The sequence below is a fragment of the Cheilinus undulatus genome, linkage group 9, assembly GCF_018320785.1.
Source record: "Cheilinus undulatus linkage group 9, ASM1832078v1, whole genome shotgun sequence".
Taxonomy (NCBI): Eukaryota; Metazoa; Chordata; class Actinopteri; order Labriformes; family Labridae; genus Cheilinus; species Cheilinus undulatus.
In genome coordinates this window covers 13,259,154-13,283,079 of record NC_054873.1, presented here as the reverse complement: position 1 = coordinate 13,283,079, position 23,926 = coordinate 13,259,154, and the positions used below count along the sequence as shown (strand labels likewise).

Sequence of the window (23,926 nt, the reverse complement as noted above, 5' to 3'; positions counted from 1 at the left end):
TTGTTTGGCTAATATGTTGTCATCTATTAGTAGCCAGTTTTTTTTGTTTTGTTTTGTTTTTGTTTTTTTGTTTTTTTTTTTGTTTTTTTTTTTGTTTTTTAAACATGTTTTCATATTTGTTATTTCCCAGTGCCAACCCCCATTGCTTGAAGGGTCCTGACACTTGTTAATAGTAGCTGGAAAAAAAATATCAATGATTTCAGTCATATATCTTTAAAAAGGGAGCTGTATCCCATTTTCTGGTCTATATTCTGTATATATTGTAAAAATATATGTTTATAGATATTTAATTGGTAGGTATATATTAACAGATAATATTATATAAAAAGATAATAATAATAATAATAATAATAATAATAATAATAATAATAACAGTATTCTACAGATATTATGAAGATAAAGTCCAAGACACAGTAAAGATTCTAACATTATTTCTGGTTAAGGTGTGACAGTACTGTTGACTACATTCTTTGCTGCACTGATTTTTCCCCATTGAAATTGGGATTTTATTGGTCTATCCGGTTACTATTTAGATTATTTCCCCTTTGTATTCCTTATTTTATGAGTTTGTTTGATTCCATAATGATCTAAAAGCATTGAGAGTTTGTGTTCTCAAACTTAATAGAACTTTTAATGCCTTTATCTCCATTAAAATGTACATATCACCAATTTATTTTTCTGCACTGCAGATGTTAATTTGTGTGTCAATCATCTAAAGAAGGCGTTCTCGCTTGTTTAAGATGCCTCTCATTGGTTAACACATGTTTCTGGAAACGCCTCTACAACAAATCTGTGCTGTGAGTGGTCAGTTTTGACATGGCAACAAATTACGCGACCAATGCAAATTGTTGACTTCTCTGTCCCCGTCAAGCGCCCAGCTTCTCCACTAGCAGGCTAATGCAAACAAGCCAAGCGGCGAGCTGGGGATTGATGTGTGTGTTTGTGCGGTCATCTTTCTGCTTTTCGCTCAACTGATACCCGGTGCAAATCCCGCTCTTCCTTTACAACATTCTTATTTCTTCTTTGGTAGTCACAAAACAATACAAAACTGAAGTTGCGTTGGTGAAGGTAAGGCGGAATTCTCTTACCTACAGAACTGCACCGGCTCATCCAAAATGGCTTCTGCTAGCTAGCGAGCTAAAACAGTAGTGGGTAACAACAGCCCTGCTGAGCTAACGGTTGAGCATGAGCTCTGAAGCCGGCAGATAGCCTAGCTAACCGATGGCTCAGCTGATTTACATTCGAGTAGAAAATGGCGTCGTCGCCAAGCTACTCTTGCTAGACTTTACTGGACATAATTTAAGGAATGTATCAGTTAAGGTTTGTCAAATGCAACGAGTGTAACAGTCAGCGGGATTTATTGCACGATCGTTCAAAAACCGTGCTTAAGTCCCGATGTCAGGTCTGTCATCAGGGGATGGCGATACAAGCACAGTCGTGTGGAAACTAACAGCTAACCACGCCGCCCTGCCCCATTTTATTGCACCATAGGATAACGTTAATGTTATTTTTAAATCTAACAAGAATCCTAGATTATGATTAAAATAGCTAACTGACAAGAAGGAGAGTTTAAGGGGGCATTACTCCAGTTTAACCGTAAGCACGTCTTTTCACCCAGTGTTTCAAAGCCAGCTGACCTAAATTTGTATTTTCCACATCCATATTGTTTTGATGAACTGTTGTAAACATCTTAATAAATGCAAACTTTAGTATTTAGCATTCCAGCTAGCTGTTTAGTAAACGTTAGCCAGTTAGCTGACGCACCTTTGCTTTGTTGTAGCTCAGTAACAACGAGCACTGTTCTTTGCAGTTTTGAATGTTGTCATTGTGCAAAAACGGCCTATAAATGCTCTAAGTTATAGCTCCAGCATTCAACACAACATGTCCATACTAAATGTCAATGCGTGGCTTCGTTGTTTTTCCTGTTAGTTGCCAGGCCTGTAACAAAGACCTGGTTACTGTGGCTAAGCTGGCTAACTGACTTTGTCCTTTGAAATCGTTGAATAACAAACATCATGGTGACCTGTTTAATACCCTGTTTAGAGCTGTATGGCTAATGATGTAGCCTGGGTATGTGTTGTTTTTCCCAACCCCCCATGCAGCTACTAATTGCCCCTCCTTTTTCTATCCCTCAGCACCGTTTTCCCCATCCCCTCCTATTATTCTTATTCTTTTGAGTATTCTTCGTTGTCAAGCCGCCAAAGTGGAGAGTGTGATTGCAGAAGGGGGTGCTTCTCGTTTCAGGTAATAAACCAAAGGTTATGCAGGAAATATGCCTATTATTATTTCTCCATGTTTACCACTGTGCTAGCGCACTGGGCAGGGACTTCCGGCCCTAAGAACAAAGCAGGATGTGGGAAGGCTCAAAATGGCAGTCAGACATTTCTCTTTGTGGAACCTTTTGCTAAAGGGGGGTGGGTAGAACATAATTCGCCTTAAGAGGATTTCTATCCTGTTGGGTGAATATTGGTGGTGGCAGCCAACACCCAGTTCACAACAATATACAAAGTCAGTGTAAACAGGTTGACGCACATCATGGATTTACTAAGAAAAATCAGAAGTTAGTCTTTGAATTAGATCAGATATTGTGAGCTATTTCAAAAAAATGTTTGAAGGGCTTGGTGTACCATTGCAATTGATTTCACATGTCATTTTACAGCTATCAAATTGGCTTTTTTGACCATCAAAATGCTGAACAGAAGCTTCAACTACAGCCTCCTAAAGCTTGCAGATGCTCTGAAGTAATCAGCCTCAATGCATGCCTAGATGTTGTGGTTTGCTCAGCCACTGCAGCTAAAACTGAGCTCATTTTGTGTACGACCAATCATAGGTCTTAAGACTCCCTGCTTGATTATTTGGCGTTGCAACACCGCAATTTAGGAAAAGCTAAACCACAAAAAGTGGTTATGTCAGTGTAATCTTGCAAAACTAAATCAGTAGCAAACAATTTAGGTTAAGCAGTAAATCTAACAATAACTAGTCAGAGGAAAATTAATAACTGATGTAATAATACAGAGATGTAGCAAATCAAGTAACAAGGAAAAAAAAAGTGTATGGATTCACATTTTCAATACTTTCAATTTTTTAAAACAAAACAAGCAAGCTAAAACAAACCTCACGTTTCATAAAGGGAGGTGGAAGTGGCATCTAAACCAGTGACAGGGGTTCTATGTAAATGAATTTCTGAGTGTGAGCCCGGAACCATGAATCTATATGCAGTATGAAACAGTGCAGCTGGAAAAGCTGTCTTTATTTGTAGGTCATACCAGGCCACCTTAATGCAGCCTCCCTAATTTTTTTCCACTGATTAAAGAGTTAATAAACATGCTGTCACCAGTAATGTTCTGCATTTGCCTTGCTCCATACAAATATGTGCATAGTCTTATTTAAGCTGCCTTTTTGGCTCTCTATCAACCACATTTGACAGTAGCTTAAAATTGTATCTTGTGATGCTTATTCATGAAGCTTGTGGCCAGGCCAAGCCATTTTCTCAGTTTCTACTTTCAAACGAGCCTTTTCAGAGTTTTACTGGTTTTCTGACCATTTCAACTTTATCTACAAAACCTCCTCTTAAATGCAGGGATTAAGTGCAAGGATATAGCACTTCAGTTTATAACATTTTAAAGTACATTAAAATACATCTCAACGGCTGATAGTATTGCATTCATTAAGATTTGTTCTGTAAACAGGGTAGTTTTTGGTTTCGAGCTGTAAATTAATCTCACTCAGAAGCGCAGGCTCTTGTTGCTCAGTGTCCTCAGCGTAATTAAAGTTTGAATTAATAAATAAGTAGTACAATTTATCTTGTTGCCTGTGAGGTAAAGATACAGCCTTATCCATCTTGTGAAAGGCTGCATGCACTCATGTGCTTTCCTCTCTGGATTTGTTTGTTTCAGTGCTTCTTCGGGGGGAGGAGGTGGTAGGGGTGCACCTCAGCACTATCCCAAGACTGTCGGCAACAGGTTTGTCTTTTGCCACTAATTTAGAACACGCTTATGTTTAAGAATTGAATTAATACAACCACTGCACTGGGGAATTTCGTTAAGGTGCTCTGCAGGAAAGGGGGCAGACAACCTTGTTTTATAACACAGCTAGGAATTAGGACTGGAAAACCCCAAAGTCCTGGAATGAGGTGTGGGTCAGCTTTATCCCCTTTCTTGTCATCAAATTTGGTGGTGTTGTTGCCAGTTAAGAAGTGCTTGTAGTTCATGTAACTAATTAAGTTTTTTCAAAACATTTTGTTAATCTTTGTGAATTCAGAAAAATAATTGTGGATCTATATGTTTTGGTTTTCATTATGCAAATTTCATTTTAAAAGGCCCATTGTCATTGATGGGGTTGTGAGAATCTTAATACACAAATCTAAAAGCATAGTCTAACTTGATCTTCTGTCATAGGTTTAAAGATTGAAGGGATATGAAGACCTTTAAAATACTTCAAAGGAGGGATAATGTATGATTGACTCACATTTGTTCCAAATTCCAACCTGGAAGTTGGTGTACAAAGGCAAAAGTTTGGTTCTCAGTTTTACTTATCAAGACACTCTTCAAAAATAAACATCACTTTCATCAGTTTTGAAGCGTAAATGTGGTTCAAAGATTGTAAGAAGCTGATGTCTGACTGTCAGAAAATTACACCATGGTTGACTGACTTTGTCACCATCACTAAGCTTTCACTTTTATTTCACTCACATTTCTTCTGAGTCAAAGTAGTTTAATCACACAAAATAGGTGGTAAAAGGAGGACTGCTAGCTGAGTTTTGCTCAGCAAGATTGACATTTAACAGGGTTTCTGCTGATCCTTAAAAAAGTCTTAAATCAGATTTCATAAATGTAAGGCCATATGAGGTCTTAAAAAGTCTAATTTTTGGTAATGAGTGTTCTTAAATTTAGAAGGCACTTCAACTTAGATTTGTCTTTAGCCTATCTTTCTTTTCTACCTACATTTATTAGATTTTAATTCTTTTTGGGGTATATGTTTGTTGCTTATGTTAGGATGAATGTCACTATGCTGTATGCTGATAGGACAGGTGAAAATAATTGACCAAAAATCAACACATTGGGGTGTTTTTGGCCAACAAATTCTCTTTCTTACATCACTTACAGTTGATTAAAGTAGATAATTAATCTCTGGCCAGTGCATGGAGCAGTCTCATGGACCTTTCATTTCTGACGATTTGCTGCACAAAATACATTAATTTTTTCCCTGTTCAGACCTTAAAAAGTCTTAAACATGATTCTTGGAATTACGTAGGAACCCTGGTTTAATGTCCTTTACAAATTCTGCAATCCCACTTATTTGACAAACACCTTTTAAAATATGTGATAAAGCTCCTAAATTCAAACATGGAGCACTTTTATGTCACAGATATAAATTAAGATCTCCTTTGCTTACATTACAATGGACTTCTTTAAAAAATGTAGCTGAAAAATGTATTAAAAATCCCCCAGACTTTCAGACAATGGAACCAGAAGTGCAAAAATGTTGATTCATTTCCTGGTTGTAAGACTCAATACTGCAGAACTATTAAGACAAGATTCTGATTAGCTAAAATTTCTATAGGCACTAGTTGACCATTTTTTAATTTGGTAGGTATTTTACAGTGTACAAAAAATCCATTTAATCTTTATGTAACCACAATGAGTATTTCCATAAAGATATAATAATCAAAAGGTTCCAGACAAATAACAATTAATGGAACATAAAAATAACAGTAGTCATAAATGAGTACCAGCATGCACTGATCAAATGGTCCTTTATCCCTGCTTCAAATCTTCAAAAAGAACAAGGGAAAGACTCACCACTGGGGGGAAAAAAACAACCTAAATGTCTGTGACTTTAATGTACAAAAATATTTGTATTCTTGCAGTGATTACTATCCAGATCTGTATGTAGGTGTTATTTCAAGGTGAGGTTAAAGGATTATTTTTTCTAAAGGAATCTGACATTGGCAAGCCAAACAGAACTGCAGAATTTGAAGTACAAGACTGCAATCATTTGCGATCTAAGTTTTGTAAACACTACATCTTTGTGTAAGAATAATGACTGTATTTAAGAGCAATCCTGCGTTAATTGTCATGAGATTCTGTGGTCTTCAGTCTCTCTCTCTGTTCTTCTGCAGCGAGTTCCTGGGGAAAACCCCAGGGCAAAGCGTTCAGAGATGGGTTCCTTCACGAAGCACTAGACGAGATGTCAACTCCAGCAACGAAAAAGAGCGACACGATGCAATCTTCAGGAAAGTGAGGGGGTAAGGGTCAAGATTTAAGACACAATTATCCATCCCTGGGGACAAAAATCCCTGTTTCAGTTCTCCTTCATATCTTTGTTTAAACTCAAATTCAACCCAAAAGAGTGCACACATTTTTATCTTTAGTGGCTGAAAGACTGTTGGTTTTCAGTCAGTCAAAATTGTACAAAGCCCTTCTGAAAACATTTAGGGTTGCAAAACTCTCAGGATTGCTCGAAGACCTCTCTTGGAGTGAAAATGCCAGTAAATGTTTCAACAGCAGAGTTGAAATTCAGTAGAGTGCTTTGAAGATTATAAGACTTGCAAGATTATCAGCACAAGGGGTATGAATCTTGAAGTATCTCATGATTCCATTCACTTGATTCAGACTCGGGGGTCCTGATTGGATTTAGAATTGATTTTTGATTCATTTTAATTCTTGATTCACAAAACATTTACTGTTTTTTTTTTATAAAGAGGCAGTTATTTGAGCAGGTACTCCAGTCTGCTTCACACAAAGGAGCTGCACATCATGATTTGACATTATGTTAAGTGTTAAAGATAATGCACTTTTTAGCCTACATGTTAAACATTTATCAGCTGATTACAACAATGCATATGCACAAAGAAAAACCTAAAACAAAGAAAATATTTATTTGTGCTTTAATTGCAAAATAATTCAATATGGAAAAAGGAGCTCAAGTCAGATAACTACACATGTATTAAAAATTTTACAAATAAACGTAGATGATTATGAATATGTTAATCCTTCCAAGTTAATGATACTGTAGGAGGGTAGGTCTTTTAAACTGATCAGATGATGGAGGTTATTTTATTTAGGGATGCACGATAGTGGATTTATGCCGATATTTAAAAATTAATTTAGCCGATACTGATGCCAATACCAGTATTAAAATGTAGCTCAAACCTAAAACTTTAGTTCCTAAGACACAATTTAGAGTTTCAGAGTAAACAAATCCATCAAATTTAGTCCTTAAAACATACTTCAAAGTGTAAGAAAGGTTGATAAAGAAGACACAGACTTAGGCTGACGTTTGTCTGTTGGCCCAGCCTAAAACTCCTCTAAGGCAGGTTTTGTAGATAAATTACCAGTTATGCATATCAGCAGAAATGTTCATATCTGCCAATACCAATATTGTGCAGAAAATATGGTGCATCCCTATTTTTATTGTCTGTTCACTATTGGCTAGTAGATCCCTGAAGTGATGGTCTGCAGTTGTTGGCTGTTCTATTTTAACTCTTGGTGGTGGCATATGATGTGAGCTGGAAATGGATATTTATGATTCTGTTGTTTATACGTTTTTTCCAGCGCCTTAAATCTGCACCATATTTTGTGAAGTAGGGGGTTGTGTTATATAGGGGCAGAGAATTTGACAAAGTTTAACAGTCATTTACATGGCATGTGCTTTGCTAAAGGCACCTAAGCCCTGCTCCCCTCTCAGTCAGGTGATGTTTACAAGTACAAAAACCAAAGAAATGATGGTTTACCTCAGGAATGTCAGCTTCAAAGTGTCAAAACAATAATTAAAGCATTTGGTATAATTTCTGTTCTTACTATTTTTATACTTGGGTCCAAAATGTGTGAAATGCCACAGAAATATTTAAATAAACCACTGTGATGTGTGCTCATCCTCGACTAGTCGCTATCCTGGGCATTATTTCTATTGTGCCTGATGCTAATTCCATAATTAATCAGCATAAATGACAGAATGCCACGCTCTCAGCAGAAATCTGTGTGTTGGAGATTTAGTAAACAAAGCCTGTGGCTGTATAAATCATCAATTGTCCCTCTCACACACTGAACAAAAACACAAGTGGTGCTGCAGCTTTGTCCAAAGTGTGAAGCAGGGTTTGGCTGCCATGAATGATAAAATGGTCGGATGTTTGTTATGCAGTATAATAAGCTACTCTGTGCCTTTACTACCACTGTTAGACTGTTGTAGTAAATCTTTGTTTTTAATTGGCTACTCTGGCTTTTTAAGAGAGGGTGTTGGTATCTGGGAGAAACAAATTTCTATATGAACAATACTAGATATGGAAGCTGGGTGAAAACATAAAGTAGTATAATATTGTAGCTGCTCCATTTTGGCAGTGGAGTTGAATCTCAACAGACCGTTTTTAGAATGCTGCAAGTCAACATATCTGATATGCAGATACTGCTTTGTTTAACCCTCGTTTTACTGGAGCTTTTAAAACTGAAGTTTGGTTTCTTAAGGAAAAGTGTGAAAACTTGCGGTAAACAGTGGGCCAAATAAAGGTTGATCAATTGTCAGCCTGGGCAAACATTCTCCGAATAATATCTGTTTTTTACTTCCCCCAAGGAGGTTATGTGATCAGCAGGGTTTGTTTGTTTGTTTGTCAGCAACATAACTCAAAAAGTTATGAATGGATTTTCAGGAAATTTTCAGGAAATGTCAGAAATGGCATAAGGGAGAACTGATCAGATTTTGGGAGAGATCCGGATCACTGTCTGGATCCAGGATTCTTTACTATTGGGAGATAGGGCTAATGGCGGAGGCCTGCGTTCTCCGATTGCTTTTCTAGTTGTTGATGTGATGTTTTTTCACACCACATCAGATTTAATACCTGCCGCTTGGCAGCTGTTTTTCAGGCTTCTGCTGTCTTATGCAACAAGAAGAGCCAAACACCTTTGCTGCTTGCCTGTTTTTTGCTTTGTTTTGAGATGTAGGAACAAAGAAGTCATAATGCAGCTTTATTTTTCACATACTAAACACAAACTTGTATAGGGATGCAAGTTTGTGTTTTATCATTGTTTTGATATAAGATGTGAAATCACCACATCTCAGCCTTTTAAATAAGAACACTATGCTAGGTGATTTTATTTGAATTTTATCTGCAGCGATGGCTAGCACTATGGTTAAGAAAGGAGTGAAGTGACACTGCTGACGACCTGGAGGTGAAAGAGATCGCATTTATGCTATTTTGTTTGCCCTCTTTGTGGGATTTTATGAACACAAACATGCAGAATAACAAAAATTGTAAGGAACTTGAATAGGGATGGGAACAAAAATCCCGGTCTGTAAGGACCCGGTTCTGTGTTTTTGATATAATCAATAACGTTTTAGCTTATCAATGCTGCTATTGAGGCTCACAGGCTCTGTGACATAACGCCATTTTAAGATATAACTGGTGTAAAAAAAACATTAGTTTTTGCAAGGGGAACATAATAGCACATCAATATTGTGCATCACATTAAACCAGAATGCAGTACCTTCAACTGATGGCTTAAGGGAAAAAAAAAGACAATAAATGTAAATAATTCAATAAATATAGTTGTGAATATGAAAAGTGTGTTTGTATGTGAGGAATATGAAATAGATGTGACAGACTGAGTCATAGCTTTTTAACTCAAGCACTACTTAGCTAAGACCGCTTATAGTGTAAATATGTGTCTTCATTTTGTTTTTCCACCGTTATAGAAAACTATCGATAGTCAATAAAAAAGGGGTATCGATAAGGGTATCAGTATCAATAAATATTAACACTCCCCTCCCCTAAACATGAAGTCATTGATATTTGTTCAGTTTTTATCATCAAATCATTGCATATGATTGCAAAGCCAAGTCTCATCAAGGCTGCAGATACAAGTCCTCTTTGGGACAGACTCCTCTCCTTAACTAGCACCAGAACATGCAACATTTTTGATTCCTTCACTCATCTGTACTCTCGTACATTTACTTGAGTACAATAGTCTTGTACTCGTTCAGCTTTTTGAGAATGGTTGGAGTAAGAAGAAGAACATTTTGCAAGAAATTGCATGTATATTTTTTAACCAGGTTGAATTTGTTGAGCTATTTTTTCTCTGAAGTTGTCCTAACGAACCTAAGAACATCCTCACATTCAACTACTGCATGAGAAAGCCTTCATGATCACATATCTCATTTGAGCATCTCGATCCTGCATAATCACACTGACTTCCTCCTCTCCCTTCCCCCTCTTGTTTTTGATTTTTTCCAGCATACTCAACAAACTCACGCCTGAAAAGTTTGACAAGCTATGCCTTGAGCTCCTGAACGTGGGCGTAGATTCAAAACTCGTCCTTAAAGGAATCATCTTGCTGGTAAGTGTACATTTTCCTTCTTCTTCTTGTACTCTGCTAGATGGAAAATGTATTCATGCATTCTTGGCTGGCTGCTCTGAGTGAGTCATACTCATGCACTCCACGTTTTAATGACCTGAGTGGTCGCTCTCTTTGTTTCCTCCCTCATCTCCTCTCTCCCGCCTTACTGTGGTTTCAGATTGTAGACAAAGCCCTAGAAGAGCCGAAGTATAGCTCGCTCTATGCTCAGCTATGTCTGCGCTTGGCAGAGGACGCACCAAACTTTGATGGCCCTTCATCTGAGATCCAAACATCCCAAAAGCAGAGCACAGTAAGTGTGGCTGCTCCTTTTCTGCTGCAGTTAAAAATATTTCAAGCACAGACTATATGTGTTCCCCTCCTTTTTACAACAAAACTATAATTTCTGCTCTCTTGAGTTAGCTGTAGTTTGAAGCACATATTATGCTTCTTTAAATCTTTTAATTTTTGTGATCCATGCTATTAAGGAGTTCATTCTTATCATGTTTGCTTTGATGACTTACCAGTAATGCACTTGTTTTTGTGCTTTCATAGACCTTCAGAAGACTGCTGATTTCCAAACTTCAAGATGAATTTGAAAACCGCACCAGAAATGTTGAAAGTAAGTTCATGTCGTTGTGTTTCATATAAAGTCTGATTTCTGTTTGAGCCTTGAATCTGTGCAGATCTTTACTCATAGCCTAGCCAAGGAGCCTACACTGCTGTAAGAATTAATACTTCTTTACTTGTGCATGTAGTTTGCTCTGAAATTAACATCACCCAAACAGCAGTTGGTGGTGAGATTTCTGCTTTTATTAGCTTCTTTGTGTATTTCAAACAATTACTACTGGGCGTGCTGTAAGAACACATTGTCTTGATTACTAAAAACATAGGAACACGTTTATCAGTCAGCAGGCCTGCCTGCAGAATTAGCTTGGCTCCTGAAAAAACCTTGGGAGTGGGCCCTCCCAAGTTGTAATTTATAGATGTGTTGATGAGTAGCATTGGTGCTAGCTGAAAAGTTGAAGCTGAAGTTGAAGCTGAACAGTGTGTCAAGCTATTATTGGGTCCTGATGTTCACATTGTTTATTTGGGCCACTTAACTTTTCATCACTGTTTCTGTCCATTTTTTGCCGCTTTTAGCAATTTTTCCTACTTTTTAACCCCTTTCACTACTTTAGCCACCCATTTTTGCCAATTTTATCTGCTTTTCACCATTTTTACTGCCCATTTTTGCCATTTTTCCCCTTTTAACCTATTGTTGCGCCTTTTACCCATTTTGCGTTAGAGTATTTGATTCTTGTAATTTTTTTATTAATTTGCCCATAAAGTTATTACTATGTCTTCTACTTTATACTCTGCTATACCAGTGTTAATTTGACTAAAACTATGACTAAAATGTTTGACAGCCTTTTTTCCATGACAGAAACTAGACTAAGACTAACAAAAATAGATCTGTGATGACTAAAACTGACGAAAAGTACGTTTTTTTGTCAAGATAACTAAAACTATACTAAAATTTAGCCTAATTTAGTTTTTGTCGGACATTCAAAATCGGTGATATTTCTCCACTGTTGGTAAATCGGTCAAAAAACAATGCATCTACAGCTTTTCTGCCTCTCAGCTGTAGAAAGCAGAGACCACAGGTTTAGCAGAGTGCATTGAACACACTACCATGATTTGGTACCAGATTTAGGCAAGAAAGTAAATGCTTGGACTAAAAGTAGACTAATATGTGAGGACTTTTTAAAGACTAAAACGAAAAAGGATCAAAATGACTAAAATGTGACTAAATCTAAAAGACATTTCATCTAAAGACTGAGACTAAAATTAAAAATAGCTGCCAAAATCAACACTATTCTATATTGATATTTGTGCACGACTTGGCTTAGCTATGAGGTCTGACATTATTTTGCAAATAGCTGAGTCAATGGACCCATCCACATTGTTAACATCACCAATAAAGGTAATTCTGTTTTAAGAAAATGTGTTAACATTTTGAAAATACTTTGTTGTACTACTGCATAAAGTATTTTTTGTGTTGCTTTAATAGGAGTGGTTATTATTTAGGTTAAATATAAAATATGGTTATCACAGCTTAACTTTACAGTGGACCAGGATTTTGCTGACCTCCATGGGCCCAGGAAAGCTTTCCCCTTTTATTCCCCCTTATGGACAGCCTTGCTAATCAGAACCGTTAAATAAATGTTGCTGTGAAGTGTAATTTTGTTTCCTTTGCTTTATACTTAACACAGAAAGCTTAAGAGCTGAACTGTCTCTCTGGTGCATTTGACCTCAGCTGGTCCTCTGCTAACTTCCATTTCTCTCTTTTCTATAGTCTATGACAAGCATGACAACCCTCTTACTTCTGAAGAGGAGGAGCAGCGTGCCATTGCCAAGATCAAGATGCTTGGCAACATTAAATTCATCGGGGAACTTGGCAAACTCGACCTCATCCACGAATCTATCCTTCATAAGTGCATCAAAACAGTACGTGAGCTCTAATTTGTTTGAAATTACTTACTTAAATTTTGAAAGCACAGTGTAATTTTACCTCGTTTGACCTCCTGCCTTCCCTCTCTACTTAAACTTCACTAAAGCTTCTGGAAAAGAAGAAGAGAGTCCAGCTCAAGGATATGGGGGAGGATCTGGAGTGCCTCTGTCAGATAATGAGGACAGTGGGGCCGAGACTCGACCATGAGAAAGCAAAGGTAACAGCTCCAGTCTTTCATAGTACCATAATCATCAGGAGAGGCTGAGTATTTGTTTTTGTGTGGTGTTTACCTCAACACAGCCAGATTATTTTTGCTAAAACTTCAGCACAACCCTTTAATAGGTCAGCAAATTACTTGTGTACTTTCATGCAGAAGTAAATCCCTTTAAGCCTTACTGAAGAAAATTGTCAGAGGTAAACACACACCAGACATTTTTGTGTCAGCCTTTTGCGGTCATCTCAGGTCCTGGCTAAGCTCTTCAGCGGACTCACCTAAAGCCCCACTTGGCTCAAATCCAGTGCTAACACAAAACCTGTCTGCTATACTGTTTGTCCAGACTCCGTCCTTACTCAACCCTCCTTTCTATCTCCTCTTCTTACACTTTCCCCCAGTCTTTAATGGATCAGTACTTTGGCCGTATGCGATCCTTAATGAACAACAAGGAGTTGCCTGCTAGGATCCGCTTCCTGCTCCAAGACACAGTGGAACTGCGAGAAAACAACTGGGTCCCCCGCAAGGCTTTCATCGACAACGGACCAAAGACGATTAACCAGATCCGTCAAGATGCAGTGAAAGTGAGTCCAGTGTAACAGTGGTGCTCATTGTCCAAGCTCTTTAGCCCAGTCCGAGGAGGGCATAGGTTTAATGACTCCATAAATAAACTTTTGTTAAGTCCTCTGTTCTTTAGAAAAACACAGTTTGCACATCAGGAACCGAGCTGTTGTGAGGAGTAGGGTTGTCACAGTGTCAAGTCTGTAACTTTGAAACAATTCAAGTTTAAACATCAGACTGATTTTTTTTCATCACTGTAACAAAATTACAAGTCTTAAGCACTCAATAAGGGTTTTTCTTGTTTTTAATGTTTAAATATACAGGTCATTCCTTCTCAATGTCTAAATTGCACAACTTATTCCTCTTATTCAGACAGTGCTGTTTTTCTTTTGCTTGTCCAGTTCCCCCTAAGAATTTAAATAAAGATTGAAAGCACACGTGGTGTATAAAGTATCAAGTATGGCCATTTTTGACTACATTTTGGAATTCGAACCAGCTGGATGTACATTGATGAATAAATATAACGTACATATTAGATGCCATTTGGTTAAGGGTGGTGATTTTAAGATCTTGAGTAGGAATATTTTTCTGTTATTTCGTACCCCTATTTTAAAGTTAATTAGATCACCAAGGAGTTAAAACGAGTCCCAGATTTACTGTAGTCTGATTTTTTTTTTCCTATTTATATTTTCTGATATAATAAGCAGACAATGATATCAACAAATCACATGCCTTAAAACCAACAAAAAGACAGGGAGGGGATACTATTGCCACTATTTGCCTCTGGCTTGATTTGACCCAAGCTAGTGTACCATTTAAAGAAAACTAGAACCACTGCTGTTTGGTAAAAACTTGTTTAAAGTCCCCTTAATGCAGACGTCCAAGCGTCATTGTTTTTGACATGTTACCATCTAAATGAACAGTTTTGACATCAGTTCTGTTGTGTGTGTTCTTGTAGGATCTGGGGGTTTTCATCCCAGCACCCATGTCTCAGGGGATGAGAATGGACTTCTTCCTGGAAAGCCCCTTCATGCCCAACAGAGTGAAACTGGACAGGGAGACTCTCGGGGGATTGGCCGATATGTTTGGACAGATGCCAGGTATGGGCTTTGTTCATTAGTATCATGAACTGTGTAGCCTCACCTCGTCATGTGATAATGTCAACATTTATGAAGTTTATTCAAGCTCTAAATGGTCTCTGACACTCTGAAGTTTTCTCATCAGACATCACTCAGAAACCCTGGTTTCATTTGGGTTTATATTTTCTCAGAGTCCAGAATAATTCCAAAACTTTTTGTCTCTTTTCTGGATCCTGCTTGGAAAAAGAAACCGCTCTGACACAATTTTTACACTGTTGTTTCTCAGGCAGTGGTATTGGAACTGGCCCGGGGGTTATTCAGGACAGGTACTCGCCCACTATGGGACGCCATCGCACCAACCCGCTCTTCAACGGCCACAGCGGCCATATCGCCCCTCAGCCACAGTCACAGTTCGACATGGGGCCAAAGTCTTTTGTTAAGTCCAACCAGGTAATGGAACAGTGTCACAGTAAGACACCAATCAGGCTAGCCGTGACTAATGTTTTTCTACAACTTCTGAGCTCAGAAGTTAAAGAAAGCAATCCCCATGTGACTTTTACAGGTTCAGAACCAGCATTTCCTCAACCAGAACCAGAACCATATGGCCCAGCAGCAGGTCCAGTCCAAGGACATGCCTCCGCGATTCAGCAAGAAAGGACAGCTCAACGCAGATGAGGTAACTGGAACTATTTATAGGAGGTTTGACTCATAGCAGTTGTTTGGATCTGTAGTGTATGGACCTGAAATCTTTTAATGATGCAGTCCTGCCTGCCAGTGTTACAGCCTTCATGCCCAGTGATTATAAAAAGACGCGTTATTCTGAGGAACACAACCAGCTGCCAGTCTTCCTCCTTCTCTGAACTCTCCATCTCCATCTCTCCTCTAAACCTTCTCTTCTTCTTTTCTTTTTTCAAACTGGCAGCTGGTCCGCTGACTGCGATTATGAGATATGAGGGCATGTATTTAGGTAAAAAGCATTATTGTATGCCTTTTACAACATGTATTTAATCCTCTTATGTTCTGTTTTCATGATGCTTTGTGGTCATACAGATCAGCCTCAGGCCTGCTCAGTCATTCCTTCTCAACAAGAACCAGGTTCCAAAGCTCCAGCCCCAGATCCCCACCATGATGCCCCCCAGTGCCCAGCCACCACGCACTCAGACCCCCCCTCTGGGACAGGTAAGGACACTACCTTCTAAAAGTTTTCTACTCAGATTATCTCAGTGAAAAGGGTGCAACAAAATGAATGCATACAATGTGATACAGGAGAAAATTAAAGCTCAAAACAAAACTTCACTAATCTCAAACATCCTAAAGGGCTATCGTCACTTGGTAAAAGTTTTTCGTATCTCTATAATAATCATGACTTTATGTCTCAGCCTCCACAGCTTGGCCTGAAGACCAACCCTCCGCCCATCCAAGAGAAACCTCAGAAAACAAACAAGAAGCCGCCTCCTGCCAAGGAGGAACTTCTGAAAATGACGGTAGGCAAAATAGATTGCACATGCTAGGTTTTTTTTCTTAGTAGAGCCGCTGTGAAATAAATAATGAAGAATTACTTTACAAATGAGATCAGACACAGCAAGAAGAGAAATAAAATGTATGACCTATTACCACAGCCTTTATTTCCATTTCAGAGCATTAGCTGAATTTGAAGACGCTTTGGTGACAAATCAGGAGAACTTTAGGATTTAAATTTTACTTTTAAATTTAAATTTGGAGAGTTAAAACATGCAGCGGTTCAGCATTCAAAATAGAACGCATAAACCAGAGTACTCTTATCATGAACTATACTGAAAGCAAAAGCTGTGTTTTGAAGAGACACCATAACCATATAAGCTCTACCTTGTCCACTAGCAGTCCACTAGCTAAGTAATAGAGATGTTAATCTGTAATTTTCTCACCATTTAGATTAAGAATCGATTTTTAATTCAAACTGATTGCCAATTCACAACCCATTCTCTATTAAATATAAAAAAGTGATAATTTCAGCATCTGCCCCAGTCTGCTGTGCAGTAAGGGGCTGTAAATTATTTGACCTGAAAAAGCTTAAGCCTCAAGTGATAATTTTGTCAGTCATATTTGTAGTTTTTTTAAATCAACTAATTATAGTAATGAAGAAAATGTAAGTTATGTTTAAATTGCAAAATATTTTGATATGAATAAAATGTGTGGGCTTAAGAAGGAAATGTGTTTATCAGAAACTGGTCAGTGGAAAAAAAGGTCATAAATCCAAAGCCTTTTCTGTAAACAATGCTGTGGGAGAGCCAGCGTAATGTTAGTGACCATTTTAACAGGTGACTTTTCAGCTGAAAGTTTCCATGATTTTTGTAATTAAAACTTTGGTAAGACACTGAGCATTTTTTGTTTATCAAATATGTGAAGATGTGAATTTAATGAAACACTAAACAAAGGGCTCCCCGAGATTTTTGATATCTGTTATGATTCAGTATGCATTTGACATATAGTCACCAGTTGGTCACTTGTTTAAGCGTAACTCCACTCTTTAATGTAAAACTTTGACAGTAAAACCTGTTGTTTTTTTTGTGTGTGCCTGTCAACAGTTGTTGATTGGTATTCATTCTGGGTAAATTTATGTATACAGTGCTTAACAGATTTATTAGACCACCTGTCATATTTGTCTCAAAGACCATCCAGCATCATGAAGTGCTTTAATGCAGACTCTTTCATTTTCAGTGAGCTCTCCACGTTTTATCGTTTTGAACAGGAATGAGGGATTTCAAACTGAATTCACCCAAGTTTGAGCCAGCTCACTGGGCTTCTCTGAGAAGTCAGAAATTAATCAAGCATAACATTCAACCACTAAAACTAATTTTTCTGTTCAGGAATGCAAGTAAATAACTATAATTTGACATACTCATCAAGAAATATTAAGGTGCTTTACTATTTTTTCAGGGTTTTTTTTGTAGATCAGTAAATTTGAAAATTCATGGATAACAATAATTATGATTTAGCATTAAAAATATCATTTGGGTCAAAGAGTTCTACATATTGGTGTATTAACCATTGCAGAAACATAAAAAATTATTTTGGTAATTATCCATGCTGTTAATTTAGGGCAGCTGTGGCATAAACCTTACTTTGGTTAGGGTTAGGGTGGTCTAATAGATTATTTAAGCACTGTATATATGAAATAAATTCAGACATATGAACCTTTTACTGAAGCAGGCTACATTCCTTTCGTTTATCCTATGTCAGGTCAGGCTTCGTCCAACCTAGGACTGTAGAATCCACAGGGAGTCCTGAAAGTTTTCTTTTGGGTAAACAGGACTGGCTGAGTAACCTAAGGCTCCTTAGACCGTGCAGGTATTTTATAGTTGTGTCAGACACAGCATTGTAAACATTACCTAAAATGAGAGCTGGCACCGCTAATGCTAACAGCACAGCTAATGAGCCATACACCTCCTGCAGGTCTGTGTCTGAGACAGCACACAAAAGAAAATTCTTGCAGCAGGTCTGTATGTATGTAAAAATAATGCTAGATAGAACAAAAGCTGTGATAATATGATGTGGGAAGCCAAATTGTGATTGAAATTGAAACTAAATTGATTACCCAGCCCAAATTGGTCATTAATCAGCCCCATGGTTCAGAACTCTGTTAACTAAGACAACTGGAACCACTCTGTTGACTTGCTGAAAATTCTTGAAGATGTTTTATCTCTCCTCTGAAATGTAGAAAATTCTCAGACCCAGAGGAAATGTCGGATCAAGCCCTAAATTACCGTCACCAGGGATCACATATCTCCCATATCCGACTGATGTCTTAGCAGTTCAGAGTTTTACAGCTCTTGCAAGTTAAGTTTTGTAACTGGCCACAGCTCAGTTCTTGGTGCTCTAATCTCCACTCCAGGAGGCGATCATGACTGAATACTTGAACAGTAAGAACCTGACAGAGGCTGTGAGCGGCGTGCGAGAGATGAAGGCTCCAAAGCACTTCTTACCTGAGATGCTGAGTAAGATCATCGTGTGTTCCCTGGACCGCCCTGATGAGGACAAGGAGCACGCCAGTACTCTGATCCACACACTCCGCACTGAGGGCCTCATCACAGGAGAGAACTTCATGCAGGTACACAAATAAGTGTTAAATCTAGCATACTATCCCAGAATATGCTTCAAAAACACCTCACTACTTGTTCATAACTTTTAAAAAAATTATATTAAAAGCTCATGAGTGAATGTTGTCTTTTTTATATAACCACAGGCCTTCCTTAACGTCCTGGACCAGTGCCCTAAGATCGAGCTGGACGTGCCCCTAGTGAAGTCCTACCTGGCCCAGTTTGCAGCTCGGGCCATCATCGCAGAGCTGGTGAGCGTGGCAGAGCTGGCTCACCCCTTGGAGAACGGCACCCACTTCCCCCTTTTCCTGCTCTGCCTGCAACAGACGGCCAAGCTGAAGGACCGTGAGTGGCTGACCGACCTCTTCCAGCAGAGCAAGGTCAACATGCAGAAGATGCTCCCAGGTACAAACCTCCTCTCTCTAAACTTGTAACTGACATAAACAGTCCCTCACAGGGAACAATTTTTAGCCCTGAGCCCTCTCTGAGTATCTGATGTGTTCCTCTGTGCAGAAATCGATCAGAACAAGGACCGCATGCTGGAGATCCTGGAGGGGAAGGGCCTAAGCTTCCTCTTCCCGCTGCTGAAGCTGGAGAAGGAGCTGCTGAAGCAGATTAAGGCAGATCCCTCTCCACAGTCCATCTACAAGTGGATCAAAGACAACATTTCGCCCAAGCTTCACACCGACAAAGGCTTTGTCAACATCCTCATGACCAGGTAATCATACAGCAATGATTATTTGGATTTGTGATGAAAACTGTGGCTCTAGTGTTGCATGAAATCAACAGTAGTTAATGTTGAACTATGTGATTGTTTTTATTATTGCTCTCTTTTCATTATTTTTCTATTGTTTACTGCTTTGACTTTTAGGTTCTAGTAGAGATTTATAAAGTGCTTCTCACTCAGTCAGAGACCTTAAACACAACACAACTAAATGAAACCATGGAGTAGTGTTTTTGCAACAGTGTATTATGGCTTCAGCACAAAAAGATACCGTCTAAAAATAATCCCTGCTCACTGACTTTGATAAATGTAATCTATAAAAAATGTATATCATAGATACTTTCTAATATCTTTTGTTTGTCCCAAAAATCACTTAGTTGCTGACACTCTGTAATAACAATAAATCATAAAAAGAATTGTATATAGGAGAAAAAGTTGTGATGACCTTGTGCTTATTCCAGCAGGTATTAGTTCAAAGTCTTTCTTCATCTTTAAGTGTCATTTACCACTGTCTTCTGTTCTTTTCCCAGTTTCCTTCAGTACATCTCACAGGAGCTGGGCATGGCAGAGGGCGATGAGCAGCTGGCGGCCCCCTCCAAAGAGCAGCTGGAGCAGGAGAAACAGCTGCTGCTGGCCTTCAAGCCCGTCATGCAGAAGTTCCTGCACGACCATACCGAGCTGCAGGTCAGCGCCCTGTACGCCCTACAGGTGCACTGCAACGCCAGCGCCTTCCCTAAAGGTACAGTGCTGCTCCAAGTGTCAGTCAAAAAGCTAGACAAACATAGACTATCTGTTATTTTTACAACACTTTAAATTTAGGTCAAGTTCCTCCAATTTCTCTTTCTCTTGACCTTGATTGGAGTCCACCTGTGGTAAATTGAATTGATTGGACATGATTTGTAAGGGCACACACCTCTCTATAGAAGGCTTCACAGCTGACAACGCATATCAGGGCAAAAACCATGAGCTCAAAGGAACTGCCTGCAGACCTCAGTTACAGGATTGTTGCAAGGCACAGATCTGAGGAAGGCTACAAAAATGTGGCCAAGCTCAGCCAAACCGAGCAATCATTTGTGAGAAGGGCCTAAGAAAGGTAGGTGACCAAGAACCTGATGGTCTCTCTGATTGAGCTCCAGAGATCCTGCGTGGACATGGAACAAAGTTTGAAAGGACAAACTTTAGTGTAGCCCTCCACTGGTCCAGGCTTTATGTCAGAGTGGCTAGCAGAAGCCCCTCCCCTGTGCAAAACACATGAGAGCCTGTTTACAGTTTGCAAAAAGTACCTGAGGAATCTTCTCTGGTCTGGTGAAACCAGGATGGAACTGTTTGGCCTTAATTCTAAACACTATGTCTGGAGGAAACCAGTCACTGCTCATTACCTGCCAAATACATCCCAGTTGTGAAGCATGGTGGTGGCAGCATCATGTTGTGGGGGTGTTTTTTAGCAGCAGAGACTGAGCCACTGCTCAGGGTTGAGGAGGCTAAATGGGGCCAAGCACAGAGATCCTCAATGAAAACCTGTTCTGCAGCACTGAGGACCTCAGAGTGGGCTGAAGGTTCACCTTCCAACATGACAATGGCACCAACACAGCCAGGGTGACACAGGAGTGGCTTAGGGACAACTCTGTGAATGTCTCAAGGCTGTAATTGCTGCCAAAGGTGCCTCATCTAAGTATTGAGTAAAGGGACAGAATACTTATGTCAATTTGATTTTGATTTCAGTTTTGTTTTTGTTTTTCTAATAAATTTGCAAACATTTCTTAAATTCTGTGTTGGGAAAAAAGTGTAGGGGGTGAGAATATTTATTAAATTCCTTGTATAGAAGTTTTGACAATTGTATTGGTAAAGCCATGAATTATCAAGGAGTATTAATGTTAAACTGATGTTACGTATTCTTATTTATAAAACCTACAAAGCATAGTTTAAACATGTTGTCTTACATGAGTGTTTTTCCAGACTTTTCATAGGCATTAAAAGTATTGAACAATCTTTTTTTTCCCCCTCATTTTTTTCTATGTAGGCATGCTGCTGCGCTATTTTGTCAACTTCTACGACATGGAGATCATTGAAGAAGAAGCCTTCCTCGCATGGAAAGAAGACATTACCCAAGAATTCCCTGGAAAAGGAAAAGCTTTATTCCAGGTATTAAAACCTGAAAAAGACACTGTTAAATTTCAACTCTGGATGATTTAAATCTTTCTCAAAAAGACAGGATTTTTAACTTTTTTTCCCTTTCTCAAGGTCAACCAGTGGCTCACCTGGCTGGAGACGGCAGAGGAGGAGGAGTCTGAGGATGAAGCAGATTGAGAAGGAGAACAGAAGCATCATGTTGTAGAAGATCAACCTCATCGTTATTACAGTCGCCTTTCCTTTATTAAACACCATGCTTAATTTAACCACTACCACGTGGCACTCGGCTGCTTCTGGCTTGCAAATTTTAAAGCTTGTACCTTGTAGAGGGCCTCATGTGTAACCATGACGATACGCTGAGAAGCATCTTTTGATCTGTTGCCTAATGGATGTTTAATTTGGGATTTGTGTCCTGACCAGCTACATCAATTCTGAGGTAGCTCAACGTTTTACTTTTTTCTTCTTTTTTTGGCTCTGTTTGTAACTTTTTTTTTCACAGTTTTGCATGTTTTTCATTTCAACTTAATTTTTACTAAATTGACCCTCCCTACCAATAGGAAACAGCTGAAAATGTAGGACTTTCCCACATAAATTTCCACACATTTCCTCTTTGCTAGAGCTAGCTTAAGACCAGTATGAAAAGGTTCAATCTTTGACCTGCTTTGTGATCTTCTGTAAGGGTCCAGCTTCGATTTCCTTACATCACACTCATGTTTCATCTTAAATACACAGCAGAAAATGTTACAGACACCTGAAAGTGAGGAATAGGCAAGTGTGATGAAGGGTGAAGGCGGCCCGCTGAAGTGAGAGCGAAGCAAATGCTAGCCGTATGTTTCCAAAAGGATTCAGACGCATGTTTAGTCAGCCTAAACAAAGCCTATTTGATTTGACTGTTTCAACCCCCTCCTCTGTTATCTATCCCTCTGTTGTCTTTTATTACATGAGTGGTTGCAATACTCATCCTCCAAATGTTACAATATTTACAAAAAAACATAAAAAGGTTGTAATCATTGGTGTGCCGCCGTAACATTTCAAAGTTGCCTGTGTTTCTACCTCTTAGTTAGATGGGCTTTTTGTTTGTTTTCATTCGTGCTGGGATAATAAATCTACTCAAGAAGAACCGAGGGCCCGAGCACACGCTGAAGTATTTGATTTAGTCCTGGCCTATTATAATTGCACAATAAAATAATTGAAGCAGATGTTTTGCAGCAAAGCTTCACATGGTTTACAAGTATTAATGTTGAAGAGAAAAGATTGTTTTTAAAAATAGAGCTTCCTCTTTGAAAAGCTTAACTGTTAAAAGTTGGAGATTCAGAGTGGCCTCATTATTTAGAAATGCTTGAAATGGAACATGAGATAAATGAATTTTAATGTTTTTTCTTAAATTGGCAGAATTGAAGCAAAGCCTCAATAGGTTGTAATCAACCCTTCTTGACTAAAATGATTCTAACAGCTAAGTAATGACAGACTTTTACCTAAGGGTTGTGCTCACAGGCCATGTTTATGTATGAGGCAGTGGATTTGGATCATTGTATGGAATTCAAAATTATTGTGCACCTCTATTGCTTTAATGTCAATAAAATCCAATACATGAGCACCACAATCAGTCCTCACTTTTATTTCTAACAGCTTAACTCTTTCTTTAATGCACTCTAAGCCATCATCAGAAGTTAAACATTGAGCAATTATTCCTCATTATTCTCACAATAATCAATCTCATACAAAAATCTGCAGCAAATGCCAAAGAATCACCAGGTCTGTCGCCGTTCGTGATAAATCATCAGTGTTCATCTATTCCTGGTCTGTCGGGATCCAGAAATACTCCACCACCTTCCTGCTTCTGCGTTGAGGGGCAGAATCAGGTCGCTCTCCTCCAAAGGCGGGCAGCTCATCGAAGTGACTTGGACCCAGATCCCTCCCCATGTGTGGGGCTGAGACCCTCAACATGGTCCTGAAAGGAGAGAGAAATGAACAGGTGTACAGTTTAAATGCAACAATCTCATAGTATGAAAATCAATGGGACAGACAGCTTTCTTAAAACTAGTGGTATTGAAACCAAAAAGACAATTCTCTTTGGGCATGAGAAGATCTACCAAAAACAGTTATCAAAGAAACCAAGGCACTTGTCTTTACAAAAAAAAAGTCAGTTAAAAAAAACATGCAAATAGAGCATGATTAAAACACAGATTATCACATTTCAGGGTCCTGGATACCCTTTCCTAAAAGCTATAGGCATACAGTACCTTTGAAAAGTATTCACACCCTTGTATGTTTTACTTGGATGAGCTCTGGGCCTTGACTCGGCCAATGAAGAACATTCACCTTG

At 38.7% G+C, this 23,926-nt stretch overlaps 1 protein-coding gene and 1 non-coding gene across 2 annotated transcripts; both read left to right on the top strand.

The window, feature by feature from the left end:
• Window positions 1-2,135: 2,135 nt before the first annotated feature.
• On the top strand, window positions 2,136-23,203 carry eif4g2b (eukaryotic translation initiation factor 4, gamma 2b). Its single transcript, XM_041795532.1, has 19 exons — window positions 2,136-2,244; window positions 6,122-6,247; window positions 10,226-10,328; window positions 10,507-10,638; window positions 10,881-10,947; window positions 12,664-12,815; window positions 12,926-13,036; window positions 13,432-13,614; window positions 14,550-14,691; window positions 14,957-15,120; window positions 15,233-15,346; window positions 15,721-15,849; window positions 16,050-16,154; window positions 18,542-18,757; window positions 18,893-19,151; window positions 19,260-19,464; window positions 20,001-20,209; window positions 21,491-21,612; window positions 21,712-23,203. The coding sequence occupies exons 6-19, from the start codon at window positions 12,732-12,734 to the stop codon at window positions 21,775-21,777; spliced, it is 2,109 nt and encodes a 702-aa protein (XP_041651466.1). The 5' UTR covers window positions 2,136-2,244; window positions 6,122-6,247; window positions 10,226-10,328; window positions 10,507-10,638; window positions 10,881-10,947; window positions 12,664-12,731; the 3' UTR covers window positions 21,778-23,203.
• LOC121515836 lies at window positions 15,459-15,629 on the top strand. The gene has a single exon (XR_005992424.1). It is a non-coding gene; the product is annotated as a small nucleolar RNA SNORD97 (small nucleolar RNA).
• Window positions 23,204-23,926: the final 723 nt, after the last annotated feature.

Bases quoted from the DNA above. Each gene is read 5' to 3' on its own strand.
- eif4g2b (XM_041795532.1), top strand. From the start codon at position 12,732: ATGCTTGGCAACATTAAATTCATCGGGGAACTTGGCAAACTCGACCTC. The intron at 13,037-13,431 runs GTAACAGCTCCA...ACTTTCCCCCAG, and splicing joins TCGACCATGAGAAAGCAAAG to TCTTTAATGGATCAGTACTT. The intron at 15,850-16,049 runs GTAAGGACACTA...TTTATGTCTCAG, and splicing joins AGACCCCCCCTCTGGGACAG to CCTCCACAGCTTGGCCTGAA.